The sequence below is a fragment of the Zalophus californianus genome, chromosome 3 (genome assembly GCF_009762305.2).
Source record: "Zalophus californianus isolate mZalCal1 chromosome 3, mZalCal1.pri.v2, whole genome shotgun sequence".
Lineage (NCBI taxonomy): Eukaryota > Metazoa > Chordata > Mammalia > Carnivora > Otariidae > Zalophus > Zalophus californianus.
In genome coordinates this window covers 44,927,283-44,945,121 of record NC_045597.1, presented here as the reverse complement: position 1 = coordinate 44,945,121, position 17,839 = coordinate 44,927,283, and the positions used below count along the sequence as shown (strand labels likewise).

The following is a 17,839-nucleotide window of genomic DNA, read 5'->3' as shown; positions in this document are numbered from 1 at the left end:
GCTGTCTAGTTGGTAGAGCATGTGGCTTTTGATCTTGGGGTTGTGAGTTCAAACCCCATGTTGGGTGTAGAGTTTACTTAAAAAATATATGTATATATGTGTATATATATATATATATATTCTAATGTTTTGAGAATTTGCAGTACGTTGTCAACTTCCATATTTGACAGGACCAAAGATACCTTTGAATATTAATTGATTTTTTAATTATCTCGTGTTTTATTCTCTTCTTTCCCCGTATTGAACTTGGGTAGTTGGAAGTTAGTTATCTTTATTTTCTTGTGTCTAAGCAGGAATTAATTTGTTAAAATTCCCATTTTGATATTTAGAGTACATATTTGGGCCAATAATCTCAATGTGGTAGCAAATAATCACGTATAGATCAAAGACCACAAAAACCATAGGAGGCCATTTGATTTGGGTTTTATTCAGAGACAGTTAAGACTACTGTATACCAGTCATTGTCCAGATACGTCCATTGTTTTATTTATTTTGTTCCAATTCATTTGGGAAGAATGTTTTCATTCTTAGTTTTCTCCTTGGCATTTTAAAGAATTTTCTTGTGTCATCAACCTAATTTATATGTGCAGTAATAGATTCTGTCTTTGATTACTTTAGGAATTCAGGCCTTAGTTCAAACTGCTTGAAAGGATCAGGTGGGTGGAGGGAAGAAAACTAGTGTTTGCTTTTTAGTGTTTCTGGTAATTAATTAGAACATTCCTCTTCCCTAAAAAAAAAAAAATGTCATCTGGAAATCTGAAGTAAGGATTAATTCCATATATGTCCAGTTTGTAAAATATTTATGCCACACTAAGTGATTTGACACTTTTTAGTCTGATGTAGACAACTCTGGTAAGAACATTTGTTAACTATATAATTGTGTTCATTGCTTTCCAAAAGTCATACAGAGTGACCCAAAAGACAGTTCTTTTACTCTTTTGCTTGAACAGGAGGTCAGTCATGAATATTATATCATTTGAGAGACACTTTGGTACAAACTTGCATGTGAAAGACAGGTAACTTCAAAGTATAGGAACAAATAAGCAGATAATTTTAATAAAGTAATATGATTAATAAGTACAAAGTAGGTGTTTCACATGCAGGCTGAACTATGTTTTGTTTGGCTTATATATTGCTTTACAAAAACTTAAAAGCTAAAAATGAGAAGCTCTGACACTAACTGCTTTACCTGCCCTCCTACAGACAGTCAGGTGGAGGTGAGTTAAGGCCGTTCCCTGTAGATGGGGCATGTAGTCTTCAGTTTGTCTTTGTCCTCCTCGTTATGTGTCCATCATAGCCAGCAAATAAGTTAGACTCAGGATTTTACCTGCTTTCAGAGGAATGAATTACTGTTCCGAAATCTCCACTAGAATGGAAAAATGTGTGCTTTTGCTGTTCTGGTCAACATGAGCTCTCTGGGGTTTGTTTCTTCTTTAAGGTCTATATGCCTTTGGGTTTTACGTGCTCAGAGATGGTACGTGGGAACTGATTATAATTCTCTTCCCTCCACGTCTGTCGTGCAGATGTGTACAGGGATCAGATCTGGCATGCTTGCTCCAATTTTTCAATTCCTTTCTTTCCCAAAATTTCTCTCATTAAGGCTGCTGAATTTTGTGTTTTGTTCTTTCAGTTACTGAATGACTGATGCATCTTGAAGCCAATTTGGGAATTTGACCTTTATTATTTATTACTTTTTATTTGTTTTATTCACTGATAGTGTTGGAGTTTTAAATGTTTACAAAAACAAGATGAACGTGTAAGTCCCAAGTTCTGGTTAATTTAGATTGAGTCCTTCAGTGAAAATGGTACAGTATTTATAGAAGGATCACCAAGATGTCACTGGGGAGAGCTGTGAATGGGTCTCCTGTTCCTTGATAGGAGTATAGCTGTAAGGCTCAAATCCTTTGATTTTTCAAAATATGAAGGGTAAGGGAGACTTGTAAGTTGTGGAAATTGCGATTGAGCCACATTTTAGAATTTGTTATATTCAGGAGGCATTTTACAGGCATTATTTGAAAGAAATCACATGATATTTGACTTACACATATATAAAGTCAAATTTCCACCTCTTTATGGCTTCTGCCTTTACAATTTTTGTTAGTGTTCCATTTTTATATTAGGTAGGGATAGGTATTTTTACTGTTTTTACAATTTTTGAATCTCTAATTATTAGTGTTAGTACTCTGATCTTTTACTATGAAACTAGACATGTTTGTTTGTTTTGTTTTGTTTTTAAGATTTATTTATTTGAGAGAGAGAGAGAGCACTCCGGGCAAGGGGCAGAGGAAGAGGGAGAGTATCTTAAGCAGACTCTGTGCTGAGCATGGAGCCAGATGCGGGGCTCGATCTAATGACCATGAGACCTGAGCTGAAACCAAGAGTCAGAAGCTTAACCGACTGTGCTATCCAGGTGCCCCTAGATATATTCTTCTTTAATATATTGTGGAGTTCACTGATGGGGAGTTTGCCTAGTTGTCCCTTTTTGTGTGTGTTGTTTAAAATTGTCTACTGGATCAGGAAGTTGATTTGTACAGATACTGGTTTATGTTTGTGAGAAGATAGTATTTCTAACATAGCAATTGTAGTTGATAAATAAAAACTATGTTGTAATGAAAAGACTGATGAACTGGGAGTCAGGAGGCATTCTTGTTTAAACTTTGTGTCACTTAAGTTTCTATTTTTGGGAAGTTCTGTTAACATCTTTGGGCCTTCTTTTCCTCATCTGTAGAACTGAAGAGGTAAATTTTGCTTATTTTAAAGATTTATTCCAGATCATCTCACTTCCTTTGATCTTTTAAATTCTAAAGACTTGCCTTTCTAGAAAAACAAACTATTTTATTCATCATTGCATACTATTTCCACATTGTGTAGGAATTTTGAAAGTTATGTTTTTGTAATTGATCAGCATTTAAGATATCACCCATATCTTTGTGTACTGTTGCTTTCCAAAATCCATCTCAACCTATACTCATCTATCATTTCTTCCCCATTTTCCAGCTAGAATATTCCAGGTTATTACCTCCAGAAGTGCTTTACCGTTTTTACTTTTATGTTGTTGCTCATACTGTTCCCTTTTGTGCACCCTTTCCCATCCCCTACTCACTTTGAGCCCCTGTAATGTTTCATTTATAATATTTCATTTAATATTTCATTATAATATTTCATTTTGACCTTGCATATTTATATATTTATTGTGTTGTGCTGTTTGTGAGGCAGTGAACTCCTTGAAGGCAGGTGTTTAATTTTCATCATTTTACTAATCTTATTACTGACTCACATAATACTTTTCACACAAATAGAGACTTAATATTTCTAAAACTGAATTTGTAAGATGATTAATGACATATAGTCAGTGGCTAGGACCAATGAAATTTAACAACATAATAAGGAAATTAACAGCCATTTTGAATTAAAGCAGTGTTTTAACCATCTATGCTGACTGTAGACATTTGTATTCCCTGGTCACTTATGTACTGTTATTACTGTCTCCCCTCCGTTCATCCTTACTCATGTACATACTTAACACTTCTGTTTTTTCTCTGTAACCCAGTTAACTACTTGCCTTCTTTCATCATTGTAGTTAAGCACTGCCAGGGTCTTAAACTCAATACTATATAATTTTTTAAATACATTCTTGCTTTGATATGTATACTTTAATCTCCTTGGTCTTGTTCTTAGGCTTTTCAACGTTAATCTCTTATTGTTCTTTTGCATTCTTCGATTTACATGTCTTTTCTTTTTTTTTTTAAAGATTTTATTTATTTATTTGAGAGAGAGAGAATGAGAGATAGAGAGCACGAGAGGAGAGAGGGTCAGAGGGAGAAGCAGACTCCCTGCTGAGCAGGGGGCCCAATGCGGGACTTGATCCCGGGACTCCAGGATCATGACCTGAGCCGAAGGCAGTCGCTTAACCGACTGAGCCACCCAGGCACCCTACGTGTCTTTTCATTTGCTCCTTCATTTTTGAGAAATTATTCAATCTATGTTTCTTAAAGGCACATGCTCTTTGGTTGCTGTCTCCAGGTAGAGTTTACACTGACAAGTGTTTTAGGATGAGTCAGTCTGATGTTGGGGATTGATGGTGAATTGCTGGCCATCAGGAATGAGCTTGAATTAGTTCTGTCAGCCTAACACTCCTTATCTTCTCAGTGGGAGAATGTCTGTAGTGGCAATGCTGGCACCAGCCTTTGGTTAAAGGAGTTGACACTGATTATAAAATATGTGAGATGGGGGGGGTGCCTGGCTGACTCAGTCAGTAGAGTGTGCAACTCTTGATCTCGGGGTCATGAGTTTGAGCCTCACGTTGGGAGTAGAGATTACTTAAAAATAAAATCCTTAAAAAAAGTAAAAGATGTGAGATGTTAATGGGCATTTGTGTAGGTGGACTTTTGGGGGATGATACCTGAATTCTAGGATTTATCAAAAGAATTTTAGAATGCCTGAAATGGGCATGAATGAATGGGTAGAAATGATTCTTTCCTGGATTCAATAATCTTTTTACTCTTGAATTAGTTACTGTCTACAACAGATGTGTGGTTGGTTTAGACTGGATAAAAGATCAAAAGGCAATAAGACAATGAGTAAAAAAACTGAAAAGAGAACAGGAAAAAAGTAAAAGGTATTAGCTAAAAAGTTGCCTGTCTTTGTGCCACTTTAAGTCAATAATATTTACTAAAGCATTCTCAGGAATGTTATGTCCAAGAAAGGGAACTTGAGAAGATAATATGAGAAAGTTGCAGACTGAGGAAATTGTCAGGGATTGAGTTTAAATCTGTGCTATTTTTAGTTCTATTTTTATAGCACATCTCAAATCTCTAAGAACTTCTGTATTAACAAATATTTAAGTCAGATATTATATTTGCATAATAGTAAGAGTAGCTCATATATTCATTAAGAAATATTTTGTTATTTAAATAGCTTTTCTCAGGAAGCATATGGATAATTTTATTGACACAACATCCCTTTAAGGATACAAAAGAGGGAAAATACGCATTGCCCATTCTGTTCTATCAGATACGGTAAATAAACAGAATATCCAGAGCTCTTTCCCTGGTATTTATAGTAGAAGCTTTTTATAGTACAGAACACAATTGCATGTTGATTTAAGAATATAATTTGGTTAATTTTGAATTTAGAAAATATTAAGCCATTTATTTTATTTTAACAGGTATCTTTCAGATGAAGGCATTGAAGCTTGCACAAGTTCTCCTGACAAAGTCAATGTAAATGACATCATCCTGATTGCTCTCAATGTAGGTTTTGTTTATTAACTTATGAACATTTTAAATCTAGAAGCTTTCAAAATGTCTTACAGAATAAACTGGAATTTAAGATAAGTAATATGGAGGACATCTTTTGTTTTTACTGTGTATTTTAAGTTGCAGTGATGTTCGTTGAATTTGGTAATCTATCAGCCCAGTTTTTAGAAATATGTGTTTCTTATTGGATCTGTTATACAGAATCCAATAAAAAAGGAAAAAATGCAATTAGAATTCCCATTTCTCCCCAGTGATCAGTTATAGAATTTTATAACATTTACAGTAGATGTATAATAGCAGAAAATACTGATCATATGTATTAAAACAAATCATTAACATAGGAACTCTAGCTAGGTTATAGCTTTTTGACAGTTGTATTTTTTCTTTCAGAATAACTTTTCCTGTTGATAAAAGTAATGTATATTGTAGAACACTTAAGAAAACAAAAGTAAAATAAGAAGATTAAGGCCATCCGTAATTACAGTTATGCTGTGTATAGATCTCTCTCCTTCCACCTACCTCTATAGCTGTATCTTTTCCATAATTGGGATTGGCTTTTGGATTTTTTTGAAGAATTATAGGAATTGTTTGAAATTTAGGTGTAAGTAAACGAATATTCTTTTTTCAACCTTGCAGTTACCCCTTTGGGAGTATTTTCGTATTATCTTTATAATAACAATCTATTAAATTTATAATTGAATCTATTAAATTAAATTTATACATTATGATAGTCAACAAAATTCGTAAGAGAATTACTTATTCTCTTATTCATAAGAGAATGACAGATCCACCATAGCACTGCAACACAGGTGTAATGTGAAGCAGAAATGGCAGCAACTGATAAGAACATTTAAAATATAAATAAATATGTAACTGTATATAACTTTTTCTTTTTACGTTACTTTAATTTATATACAGTTAAACGGACTTAAACAGATAAAATTTATGTTTTGATTCTGTCATTTTTTTCAGCTTCTTTGAATTTTATTCAATAAAACTAACAAGATCATTTTTTGTTTCTGAACTAAGAATGCACGTTTTTAATAAAAGACTATAAAATTTTTAAAGTAAGCTTTAGAAATTATGCATGTTGTCTATGTCTACAAATGGAAATATTCCATATACACTTTAACTTTTTTTGACTTGCACCCTAATTGAATTCTACTTTCAAAAAATGTTGAAAAAACTCTATTAATTAAAAAAAAAATTCTAAAGATGATGAGGAAGAGATTTTGTGACAGTCTTCTGCTATTCTTTTTCATATTTATATACTTAGGTAAATAGCAATGAGCTATCTATAATTGGCTGTGAAACTTTAAATAAAATAAATCAAGATCAAGTATTTGTCCTATGTACATAAGAGGTACATGATGACCATTATTTTATGAATTAATTTGTCTTTATAATTTTCTCTGAAATACATAGTTGAATACTCCAATCTAAGATATCATGCCATACAATAGGAAAAAGAAATACTTTTAATTAGGATGAACTCTAGACCAGACAGCTAATTTATTTTTCAAGCTTATCACCTTTAAGTAAAGTCAGGCATTTGTAGTATTTCTGTTGAATTTTTTTTCAAATTTCAAAGATTAGGGGCTTTTAGTCACTAGTTGAAAAAGACTTGCATTATTGATTCTTATTATATATAACTTATTACATGTTGGAAGAATAATCCATGCATGAGCTTTCTTGTGTCCCCCTCCTCCTGTGCGGGACACACTGAGCTTGTTCCTTTATCTAGCAATGAAAATGCAATAATATATGTACAGGTTTTCCCCGCTATTCGAAAGTAGAGCATTTCTGGGGCACCTGGGTGGCTCATTCAGTTGAGCATCTGACTCTTGATTTTGGCGCTGGGCGTGGAGCCTGCCTAAGATTCTCTTTCTCCTTCTCATTCTACCCCTCTAGCTCATGTGCGTGCTCGCTCTCTCTCAAAATAATAAAATTAAAAAAAAAAAGTAAGGCATTCCTGCGAAACCTTTTGTAAGCCAAAATGGTGTAAAATGAAGAAGTAATTACCATTAATTTATATGGAAAGATTTTAGAGCATTCCCAGACCCAAAAAGTAACCTCTCAGGTTTTTCTGATACCTTAGGGCATATCTCGCTAAAGGATGCACAAAATAAATCAAGAGAAAGCACAGATGCTTACAACACAGTTCAAAGCTATTGCAGCTGGATGCTGAGATGCTGAGTGTAGTTCCTGGGGAAGAAGCTTAGCAGTGCCCCTCTCGCTGTTTGGGGTACATTCTGTTTCTTTAAAGGCTCACTGTGACACAACCACTGAACACTATTTTTGCTTTTCTCCTTTACCTGTAAAATGAAAAATCTTCGAATTTCTTTCAGTTAGCAAAAACTCATGTAGGTCTTTTGTAAAAATAAAGTGGCCTAATGTGAACTTTTAAGGCTAACTGTACAGTGTTTCTGCCCAGGGAAGTCCACAGAGACTAGCACCCAAGGCGTTTATTGGTCTTCTTATGAGGGTACTCTCTGCCTAAGTGAAACAGTTCTAAGACTCCGCCCTCCCCCAAAATCAGGTGTTCACCATAAATCACATTGTTTATACAAATAGTCTAGGCAGTGAACCACATTTTCAGTTAGGAAATGGTTCAAGTACAAAGTTCCCACATGCCAGCCTAGGGCCAACCTTCTAAAAAGAGCAGCCTCAGAGCTGCTGTGTAATTCGTTTCTGTATAGATTTTTATGTTGAAAAGGAGGTTTCTTAATTTTTTACTCTATGGAATGGGAAGTAAGAATATTAAGAAATGACATTAAAATCCAACATGTAGTTTTGGGCTCAAATACCTGAATTATTCAGAAGTGAATTAAGTGATAGCTTGGTCTTAAATTACTGAATACTATGCATTAGTAAAAATTTAAAAACAAATTTTTAAAAATTTCTTTTAGGATTCTGTATAATATAAAATGATTTGCCAAATAGATATTCCATTGAACTTACTCGAATAAATAGCGATCTTTTGTATGTGTGCACACGTGCATGTGTATTTATAGATTAAGTATTTCTCCTGCATAATTTTTTATGTCCAATATAAATGTATTTTTGGACCCAGTTTTACTAGTGATCCTGATATAATGGCATCTGAATCATAAAATTGCCTTTGCAGTACTTATAAATTGATTTTGATTTTAAGATGTTTAAAGATTTGGTAGGTCATTTTCATCTTGTTAAAAGAATAATGAAATATTCATTATATTGTGCTTAGCACTTTGAAAGTTATGTAAACTTTGAATATATTGTCTTCCTTTAGCCTGATAACAACTTTATGAGATAGACTTAGTGACATTTTTTTCCATTTTATAGAGGAATAAATTAGCTGGATTTAGAGAATTTGTGGCAGTGCCCATGGTCCTATTAGTTAATTACAGTTTGTAATGACTCAGAGTTTAGGATTTTAGTTTAGTGCTTATTTCTACTTTATATTGATGCCTCATTTTAGTTTAAATTAAATTTCATAATTATTGCTAAAAACCAGAAATGAGGGACTGTGGTATATCATAAAATTTGTATATATTCTGTTTCGCATACATATTTAAATATTTCAGCCTCTGAGTTATTTCAATATAATGCTTATATTTTTATGAACTGTGAGTTGTATTACTGACTTGGTGATTATTCATATTCAGATGATAACAAAATATACATATCTTAAATTTAACATTCATTAAGTGCTTACTCTTTGCAATTCATTGTACTCAGTACTTCATGTGTATTAACATTAGGAATAAAACAATCCTAATATATGGAAGGTTAATATAAGAAAATATTTTTTCCCACCTGTTACTCAGTATTTTCAAAGTGAAAAGGCATGCAACTCAAGGTATAATTTTATATATATATACATATATATATAAACATATATATAAGCTTTGTAATTCTTTTACTCTGTGATTGGATGGAGGCTGCAAAGACAATAAAGCTAATCCATTATTACACAAGTGTTTTGGATTTGGGGCTTAGTGTGCCTGGCAGTTCCACTTGGTGAGTTTTAGCTAAGAAGTGACCCTTGCATTACATTGAGAAATAAAATATGAATTATGGTAGTAAAAGTCTGGAAAGATCTGTGGGGATTGTATAATTTCTATGCTCATTTCTTAAGCTGACCACATACTGGTATTTCAAATAAGAGGACATTCTGTTATTTTAGGTGATGAAAGACTATCCTACTTCCCTCCATGTCTTCCTTGTATGTCACAGTTATTTTAATCATCTAGTGTTTTCCCCTTAAGTCTAACATGAAGTTCTGTCTTACAGTTTTTGTGATTAAATGCACTCTATTTTCTTTTATTTTGCTTTTAAGGAGATGAAGAGCTGTTGTTATATTTTAAGGAAGAACAGAACAATATAAATTTAGTTACCAATCTAACCTCACACTCTCAGTCATCAAAATTTCTTAGCTTAAATAATTAGGCCTTCTTCATGAGTATTGATTTTCCTCTGAGCAAATTTCTTATTGTTCCTTTAGTTTGTACTTCCTAAAGAGGACAATATCCTTCAAAGTTCTGCTTTTTTGTAAATTGTATAGTTCAAGTTTTGTTTTTAAATCAGAAATGCTACAACTTTGTTTCTGTTAGTTCTTATGTTTTCCTTTTTATGTTTTGCTTTGGTTTGCTGAGAAATATGTACTTCTGCACTTTCATATAGTTAGTCATTTGTTCACTAACTTCAATTTCTGTAATTTGTTTAAGCAAATGATACAGATTTTTACTACAATGAAGTCTTCCTACTCTTGCTGTTGCAGTGGTATTTGTTCCCTAGGATATTTGTATGTTATATAGCTTTGTTATGGGTATCACAGCCAATAGAATAATGTGTTTTCATGACTCTTCATATGAATGTTATGTAGGATTCAGTTATCAAAAATATATTCGTTCTGTTCATGTACTAAAAGTAGTCAGTTGGTTTGGGGTTGGGGCATTAATTTTTTTAGTAAGACTACAGTTTATATAAAACCAAGTATTAGGTCTTAATAGAGAAGATTTAGTAGTTAAGTTATTGAAAGGAATATAACCAGAATTAAGGCCTTAAACCTTACTATTCAACTTACCAGTGTACTTTAAACAAAATATGTACGGGACTATGTTATTTGAAAAGATTGATTATATGTATAGATCTCATAATCAGCTAAAAGATACTGTTTTAAATTTTATTCTGCAGACCTTAAGTAATTTCATCTTTTGTTTATGAGTGAGATTAGATTTAGATTTACTCTTCTCTATAATTATATTTTAATAATAATATTTTTATTTTAGACAGACTTAAGAACAATTGGCAAGAAATTCCTCCCCAGTGACATCAATGGTGGAAAGGTAGAAAAGGTAAAGAAAAACATTAACTTCCTAAATTATGCTAACTACAATAAATACGAACATTTACTAAATTACTGGAATTATTTTTTGTCAATAAAGACTAAAGACTAAAGTATTTTGCAACTGCAAAATACTTTAGAAGTGAATAGGTCACAGAGTTATCCTTATAGTGACTTTCTATACAAATGGAAAATTATTGACTTGAACTTTTAAACTTTTGGTGACTTTCTGACATTTAAAAAAAAAACTTCGGCTTCAGGAATTATAATTATGGCATACTTACATGTGAGACTTACCAGATATTGCTGGAATACAGGACAAGGACCTTTTGGTATCTTTTAATTTTAGTTACCTATTTCCATGTTTATTTAATGAACTTATTTGTATAAAATTATAAGACTGTGAGAAGATATTAGCAATTTGTCAAAGCTGTGCATTTGGTTATTGCTTTCATTTTTGTACCACATATATATATTAGTGTGTAATATATATATAATATGGTATATTATGTATGTCATATATATTAGATAATTTCAAATATATATATATTCATGTTGTGAATTTTTTCAGTGATCTTTTTAAAATCCAGGGATACAATTTTTAGATACCAACTACTCAATCTTTTACTTTTTTTTTAATTTATATTCAACTTCTTCTTTTTATTTTAAAATACATGTGAATTGTCTCAGCCAAGAATTTTATGTGCTACTGGTCACTTTTTGAACTATTAAAGAACACCATTATCTATAATTTAAATAAATACTTTCAGTGTGTATGTTTTGTGTTTGGATAAATACTCTTACCATTTTAACACTTCGGTATTTAAAATAGCTATCAGATATTTTAAATTTTAGATAATTATAAAAGATCTATAATGTAAACGTTTCTCACATTTTCTAAATATTAATCCGTTTATGTAAATGATGGTAATCATTTTGCTGGAAAGAACCGTAAGAGAATTTCTAATCTACTCTTGTTTTTGAGACAGATGCTCAGAGAAGAGGTTATGTATACTCCTCAGCAATTCATTTTAATATTTAACAACACTTTGTGTCAGCAAACTTTAATTATATTTTAACCTAAATTTCTTATGTTACAGCTTAAAGTTCATAATGTCTTCTTGATCTTCCCTCAGGGGAAATGGAGAACATCTGCTTACTTTTCCTTGGGAATAATTCTTCATATACTTGAGGACGTGTAAATGTCATTGCCACAGGTTTCCTTTTGCTAAAGCTAGTTATCCTGATTCCTTTGTTTATTCTGTCTCAAACTTTTCATTCAACTTCATTGTTCTCAGAGTTCTCTCCAGTTTCTGTACATCTCTTTTTTTGGTTGTGGTAGTAGTTCTCAGACTTCATTGTGCACCACAATCACCATGAAGCTTGGGTAAAACACAGATGGCCAGCTCCTCACCCTCTACCCCTGACTTCCCCAGTTTCTGATTCCATTGAACTAGGATAGAGCCCGAGAATCTGTATTTTGGACAAGTTTCCATGGGATGTTGATTCTGGTGGTCTGGAAAGCATACTTAGCAAGTTTCTGGACTATGGAACCCAGATTAGGCAGCAGTCTTGGAAAGGTCTGACGAGTGCAACTGTTCTTTACAGGAAAGTGACTAACATCAAAGCAGTAATCCTCATTGAAGGTAGATTAAAGGAGTATAGAGAGGAGTCTTCAAACTTTTCCCGAAAGAGGCCAAAAGTAAATGCTCACATGGTGTGTATTGTTATTATATTTACTGAGTCTTGGATAATACCATTTTTAGCATTTGGGAATTTGAGAGTGGAAAGGAAGAATGGAGAGCCGGTTGATCTGTGATCAGGTAAGAAAGATTGTAGGCCTGTAGTTAGAAGACAGTTAATCCTGGGTACATTGAATTTACATCTTTTTTGTTCAAAGACAAATCCGGGGACTTCAGAAAGCACTGTCATCTGGAGTTTGAGACTGGAGTCTTAATAATAGCTTTTAGTTACCACTGTTAATTTGGGAGAAAGTAGAATGGCAAAAAATGCAAGGAACTTAATCATTAATTAATATAGTAGTTTTGCTCAGGTTCTTTTCTCTTTCCTTCCATTCTTTTAACATTATTTTGCAGTTCCTATATTTTCTCCCTAAGGTTGCCCATGACCTTAATGCCAAGGTTTCAGACAAATTTTAAAAGTGCTGAAGGGGAATGGGGTGCCTGAGTGTCAGTTGAGTGTCTGACTCTTGATCTCAGCTCAGGTCTTGGTCTCAGGGTCGTGAGTTCAGCCCCCACTCCCAGCTACTTTAAAAAAAAAAAAAAATGCTGAGGGGGAAGATGACTGTTTTCTCCAGGCTTCCAAGACTAAGCCAGGTCAAAAAGCTGTTTAGTATTTTTCATATTCTTTTTAAAGTTTAATATTTTGCAGTAGTCATTTTCATAGCTTAAGCCTCTGAACCAAAGTATAGAATTATAAAATATAGGTTAATGTAAAAATACTTTGTTACCAGTCCAACTATGTGATGATTTTATGCATTACTGTGGAACCCTAAAAGGAAAGGCTTTCAGGTCTGTATTTATTTTTTCTTCTGAGTTTTAAAAATGACAGGTTGTATATGCCTTTTTAAACGTCAGACTGTGATTAAAGACCTAATTTTACAAATGGGACTGCTCAAAACTTTGGCAGTACCGACATCAACCACAAGATGGCTTCACTGCCTTAAAATTCAAAGTGAATGCCCTTTCACCATCAGTCTAGAAAATTAGATGTTTTTGAAAAGAAAAATAATTGAAAAAAGTTTTAAGTTTTAATTTAAATAAAATTATATCATGTTTTATGTATGTTAATTTATTCTGTGGTAAATAATACAATTTGTCAGTGTTCCTTCTGGTGAGTTATTAAAATTAAACATGCACTCTTATTTTTCAGAACAATGAATTACTCTGAAATATTGATTTTACTATGCTTTATTTACAAGTGTTTGTTGGCAAATATTAATAGAACTTCTGTGGAGTTTAAAAATGCCTGCACAGGGGCGCCTGGGTGTCTCAGACGGTTAAGCGTCTGCCTTCGGCTCAGGTCATGATCTCGGGGTCCTGGGATCAAGCCCCACATCGGGCTCCCTGCTGAGCGGGAAGCCTGCTTCTCCCTCTGCCCCTCCCCCTGCTTGTGCTCTCCCTCTCTCTCTCTCTCTCTCTCTGTCAAATAAAAAATAATCTTTTTAAAAAAATGCACAAAACAATATATAGTAGACAGATACTCTTCTGATAATTGAAAAACAACCTGTTCACCTTACATTCTTTTTTTTTTTTTTAATTCTCCCAGGGGAAAAAAAGCTAAAAAGGTGAAGGATAGAGGTGTGGAAATAGGCAAATGATACGCTAGTAGAAGGGTTACTTTTGACTGGGGGTCCCACAGTGTTTTCCTCATATTTCGTTTGCTGTAATTGCTCTGAACGATTGAATAAGAGAAATTGTGTTCTGCGCTATACTTTGATGTACAAATTGATGCTTTTCACAGGGCATCTCATATTTGGGAGAACATATTCAAGATTATGTCTATTTCTCACTTAATAGGCTTTTATAATACCCTGTTTTTAAAATTTCTGAGGAGTAGAAACTTTTAGGTCTTCTTCTAATAAAGGTACTACCATATTTATGATTCAGAAGTTTTCGTTTTACTATTGTTTGTAAATGTTTTTTACATTTATACTCTCGCTGTATGTGAATATCGCTTGAAAATTTGAGATAGGGATGAGGGACTACCTTTGCAAAGCTCTTTTTTTCAGCATCCCCAGTGCATTTGACTTGCTTTCGTCTTGATCTTTTTTTGGTGCAAGTTTCTAACTTATCTAGGAGAACCCTGATTTCCAGCAAACTCTTCTTTTTCTTCTCCTTCTCCTCTTTTTTACTAAAAATCTACTCTGCTAGATCCGATGTTAAGCAGTTTATATGCATTATCTTTGTGGTCTTCAGAAAAACACTGAAAATAGAAATGATTACTGCCCTTTTTTTTTTTTTACTGCAGAGATGAAGGAACTATAACTTTTTTAAAATCTGTCTATGTTGCCAGGCAAATGCTAGTTATTCTGCAAATCTCCACTCATATTCCACTTCTCTCCTAATTTTCCTGACTCCTTTTGAGCAGAATTAATTTTTAAGCACCAATATTTCTATTGCCCTTTATGCCTATATCTGCTTTTGCTATGTAACAAATTTAGTCGTAGTTTTAGAATGTGTAATAGAAAGACAACAGACTTTGGTATATGTCAGATCCAGATCTGAATCCTAATTCTGCCTCTTACTAGCAGAATACATTACCCTCTGCCAGCAGCAGCAGCATTATTTCTATTTGGAAAATTACAAAAAAATTAAAAACCTACTTTATTGTACAAACTATAAAAAAACAGCGTGTGACAAAATCTTGACTGATAACAATACACGGAAGATAAGTATCATAGACGTTTGTGATTCCTAGAACCTGAGTTCTCTTCTGGTATGTGTGGGAATGTCCCATCTTTCAAGTCGTGGTGGTGGAGAAGAAAATGCCAGACACATTTTCCCCAGCCTCCTTTGCAGCTATGCCATGCATATGTAGCTCAGCTCTGCTAGTCAGCTGTATGGACTGCTGCTATGGACTTGGGCTAATCACTCAAATAAGCAGGAACTGTAGTGAATGCTCTCTGCTCGTGGTAGAAGCTATAGCAAGATTGAGTGTCTAGGGTAATAGCTGCAGCAGTACCGGGATAAGTATCGAGGGCTGGTGAGACTGATAGAGCAAGGTGTACAGCTGGACGCTTGCAGTGTGCTGGTCCAGCTTGTTAACAGCTCATGAACACCGCTTGTCAGCATGTCTTCCTAGTTTGGAGTTCAGTAACATGTTGTTGGTAGTTGAAATCAGCCATGGGAGTTGGCAAATGCTACAAATATTAAGGCTTCTTCTCTCCCCTCCCCATCTGAGAACTGTTTTACCAACACACCATGGCCACTAAACCAGTTCTGTGGTTTGATTATGAGTGTTTTTTCTGTGTAGGCAGCAGACCTAGTTCTTTAATTCTCCTGACATTTCTGTGAACTATCCAATGTCTTAATTTCAGAATATCATGTAGATTATTTGAACTATTTTAATGTAGTGTTTAATATATGCAAACATCTGTTTTAGGCTTAATAATGAAGTGAGCAAGTGTGAAGTCTCAGCCTGATATAAGAACTAGAACATTACAGTACCACTCTGCCTACCTACATGTCCTAGCTCTTCCTCCCTCCCACACCAAGAACTGATTGCTGTGAATTTTAAGTTTAACTTTACTTTTAAAAATATTGTAGTTACATATGCAATTATTCCTAAACAATATGTATTTTTGTTTTTAAGGTTTATAAAATGTTAACATGTTGTCTGCTGTACTTTGCTTTTATCATTCAGTGCTCCGTGTCTAATAGGTATCCATGTGGCATATATCTATTATTCATTCATTTTCTCTTTTATATAATATGAAACTGTGTAACTATACCTCAGTTTACTTATTCATTCTCTTGCTGATGGATATTTAAGTGCTTTTTCTTTTGTTTTTACAATAGATGCACTACTTCTAGGAACAAATTTGTATATTTTTCTTGATGCATGTATGTAAGAGTTTCTCTGGGGAACATAACCAGGGATTGAATTATTATGTGCTAGAGCTAAGCCAGTGTTCAACTTTATAAGATTATGCCAAATTATTTTTTAATGTAGTTGTACCAAATTTATATTACCTTCAGTAGTATATGCAAGGTACCATTAATCTATATCATTTGTGACACTTGAAATGATCAAATTTTTCTAATCTTGTGGTTGTAAAATATGTTATTCTTCCTTAGGCTATTCTCTCCTTGCCCACCCCTACACCTGTATAAATTTTAGAATTCTAAATTTAGAATCAAATGATCAAGTTTCTTAAAATATGTTGGAGTTTTGATTGAAATTTGCACTGAATTTGCAGATCAGCTTAAAGACAGTTGATATCATTATGATATCATATTATTAGTGAAATGCTTATAAGCTGCCTCTGTGAAGAGAAGAAAAAAAAGCCCTCATATATATGTAGCATCTGCTACTTTTTGTAGCAGTATTACTACCATGGCTGAGTATAAGCTACACCATGAAATCACTGATGCCGGAATTGGGAAGAAATATGCATTATAGGCTCTTGTGAACTAGTATGAGCTGCCTCTAGCGCACTCCTAGATGTATCTCTTCATTTATTTAGTTTTTTCATAGTTTTATAATTTATTAAAGGTATATATAGGTCTTGTATCTTTTGTAAGATTTATCCCCGGAGTATTTTATTTTTGTTGCTGTAAATGGTGTTTTTAAACAATTAATAGTTTTTCTCTCTGGTAATTGTATATTGATCTTAAATTCTCCTAACTTGTACTTATTATTCTTAATATTATATCTGTATATTCTTTTATGTTTTCTTTATAAATTTGCCTTTTGTTGACATTTCACATGAGTGGAATGCACCATATATTCTCTCTTGTATCTGGCTTCTTTAACTTAGTGTAATGTTTTTGAAGTTAATATGTCAGTAGTTTGTTTCTATTTATTGCTGAGTAGTATTCCATTGTATGGATATACCACTTTTTTCTTTTCATTCACCAGTTGATGGACATTTAGACTGCCATGCTTAGTTCTCTTTTATTTTTCCACTGCTGTTGAAAGTATGTTGATGTTTTTATTAATATTATCTCTTAAATCATTGATTGGCATCATTACTCTCTGCTTCTTGATCAGTCCTGTTCAGTATCAGTTTCATTAGTTTTTGCAAAGAACCAGCACTAATCTGCTAAGCTTGAATTTTGTTTGCTATTTCATTAACTTCTCTTTATTATCTTCTTTCTTCTACCTTATTTGAGCTCAGTCTGTTGTTCTTTTCATAATTTGTTGGTTTAGCTCATTAGTTTTTTTCTCTTTTCTAATATAAGCTATTAATTTTCTCCCCCTGCTGTTTAACTATATCCCAAAGGTTTTGCCCATGTTATTTTCATCATCATTCAGTTCTAAACACTTTTCAGTTTATATTAAAGTTGTATTTGTTGCCTGTTTTAATCATAAAATAATATCCTTTGTCTTTCTTTTTGTTATAGATTTCTCATTTAGTTATATTGTGATCAGAGAATTTGGACAGAATGAGAGCTGTATTTGAAATTTCATAGAGGCTTACATTATAGCTTGATATGTATTTGTACATGTTGCATGTTTGCTTGAGAAGAATATTTGTTCCCTATTTATTAGGTTCACAATTCTATGT

At 33.2% G+C, this 17,839-nt stretch overlaps 1 protein-coding gene across 8 annotated transcripts in view; it reads left to right on the top strand.

Annotated features, from left to right (window-relative positions):
• Positions 1 to 17,839, top strand: part of TDRD3 (tudor domain containing 3) — a 160,431-nt gene that overhangs the window by 48,321 nt on the left and 94,271 nt on the right. For 4 of the 8 annotated variants that reach the window (XM_027589063.2, XM_027589066.2, XM_027589062.2 and 1 more), the window contains exons 2-3: positions 5,168 to 5,252; positions 10,532 to 10,597. In XM_027589063.2, the coding sequence (XP_027444864.1) occupies positions 5,168 to 5,252; positions 10,532 to 10,597 (151 nt within the window). Of the gene's footprint in view, positions 1 to 2,393; positions 2,411 to 5,167; positions 5,253 to 10,531; positions 10,598 to 17,839 lie in introns of those variants that run through there. The other 4 variants (XM_027589067.2, XM_027589069.2, XM_027589068.2 and 1 more) reach the window with 2 other exon arrangements.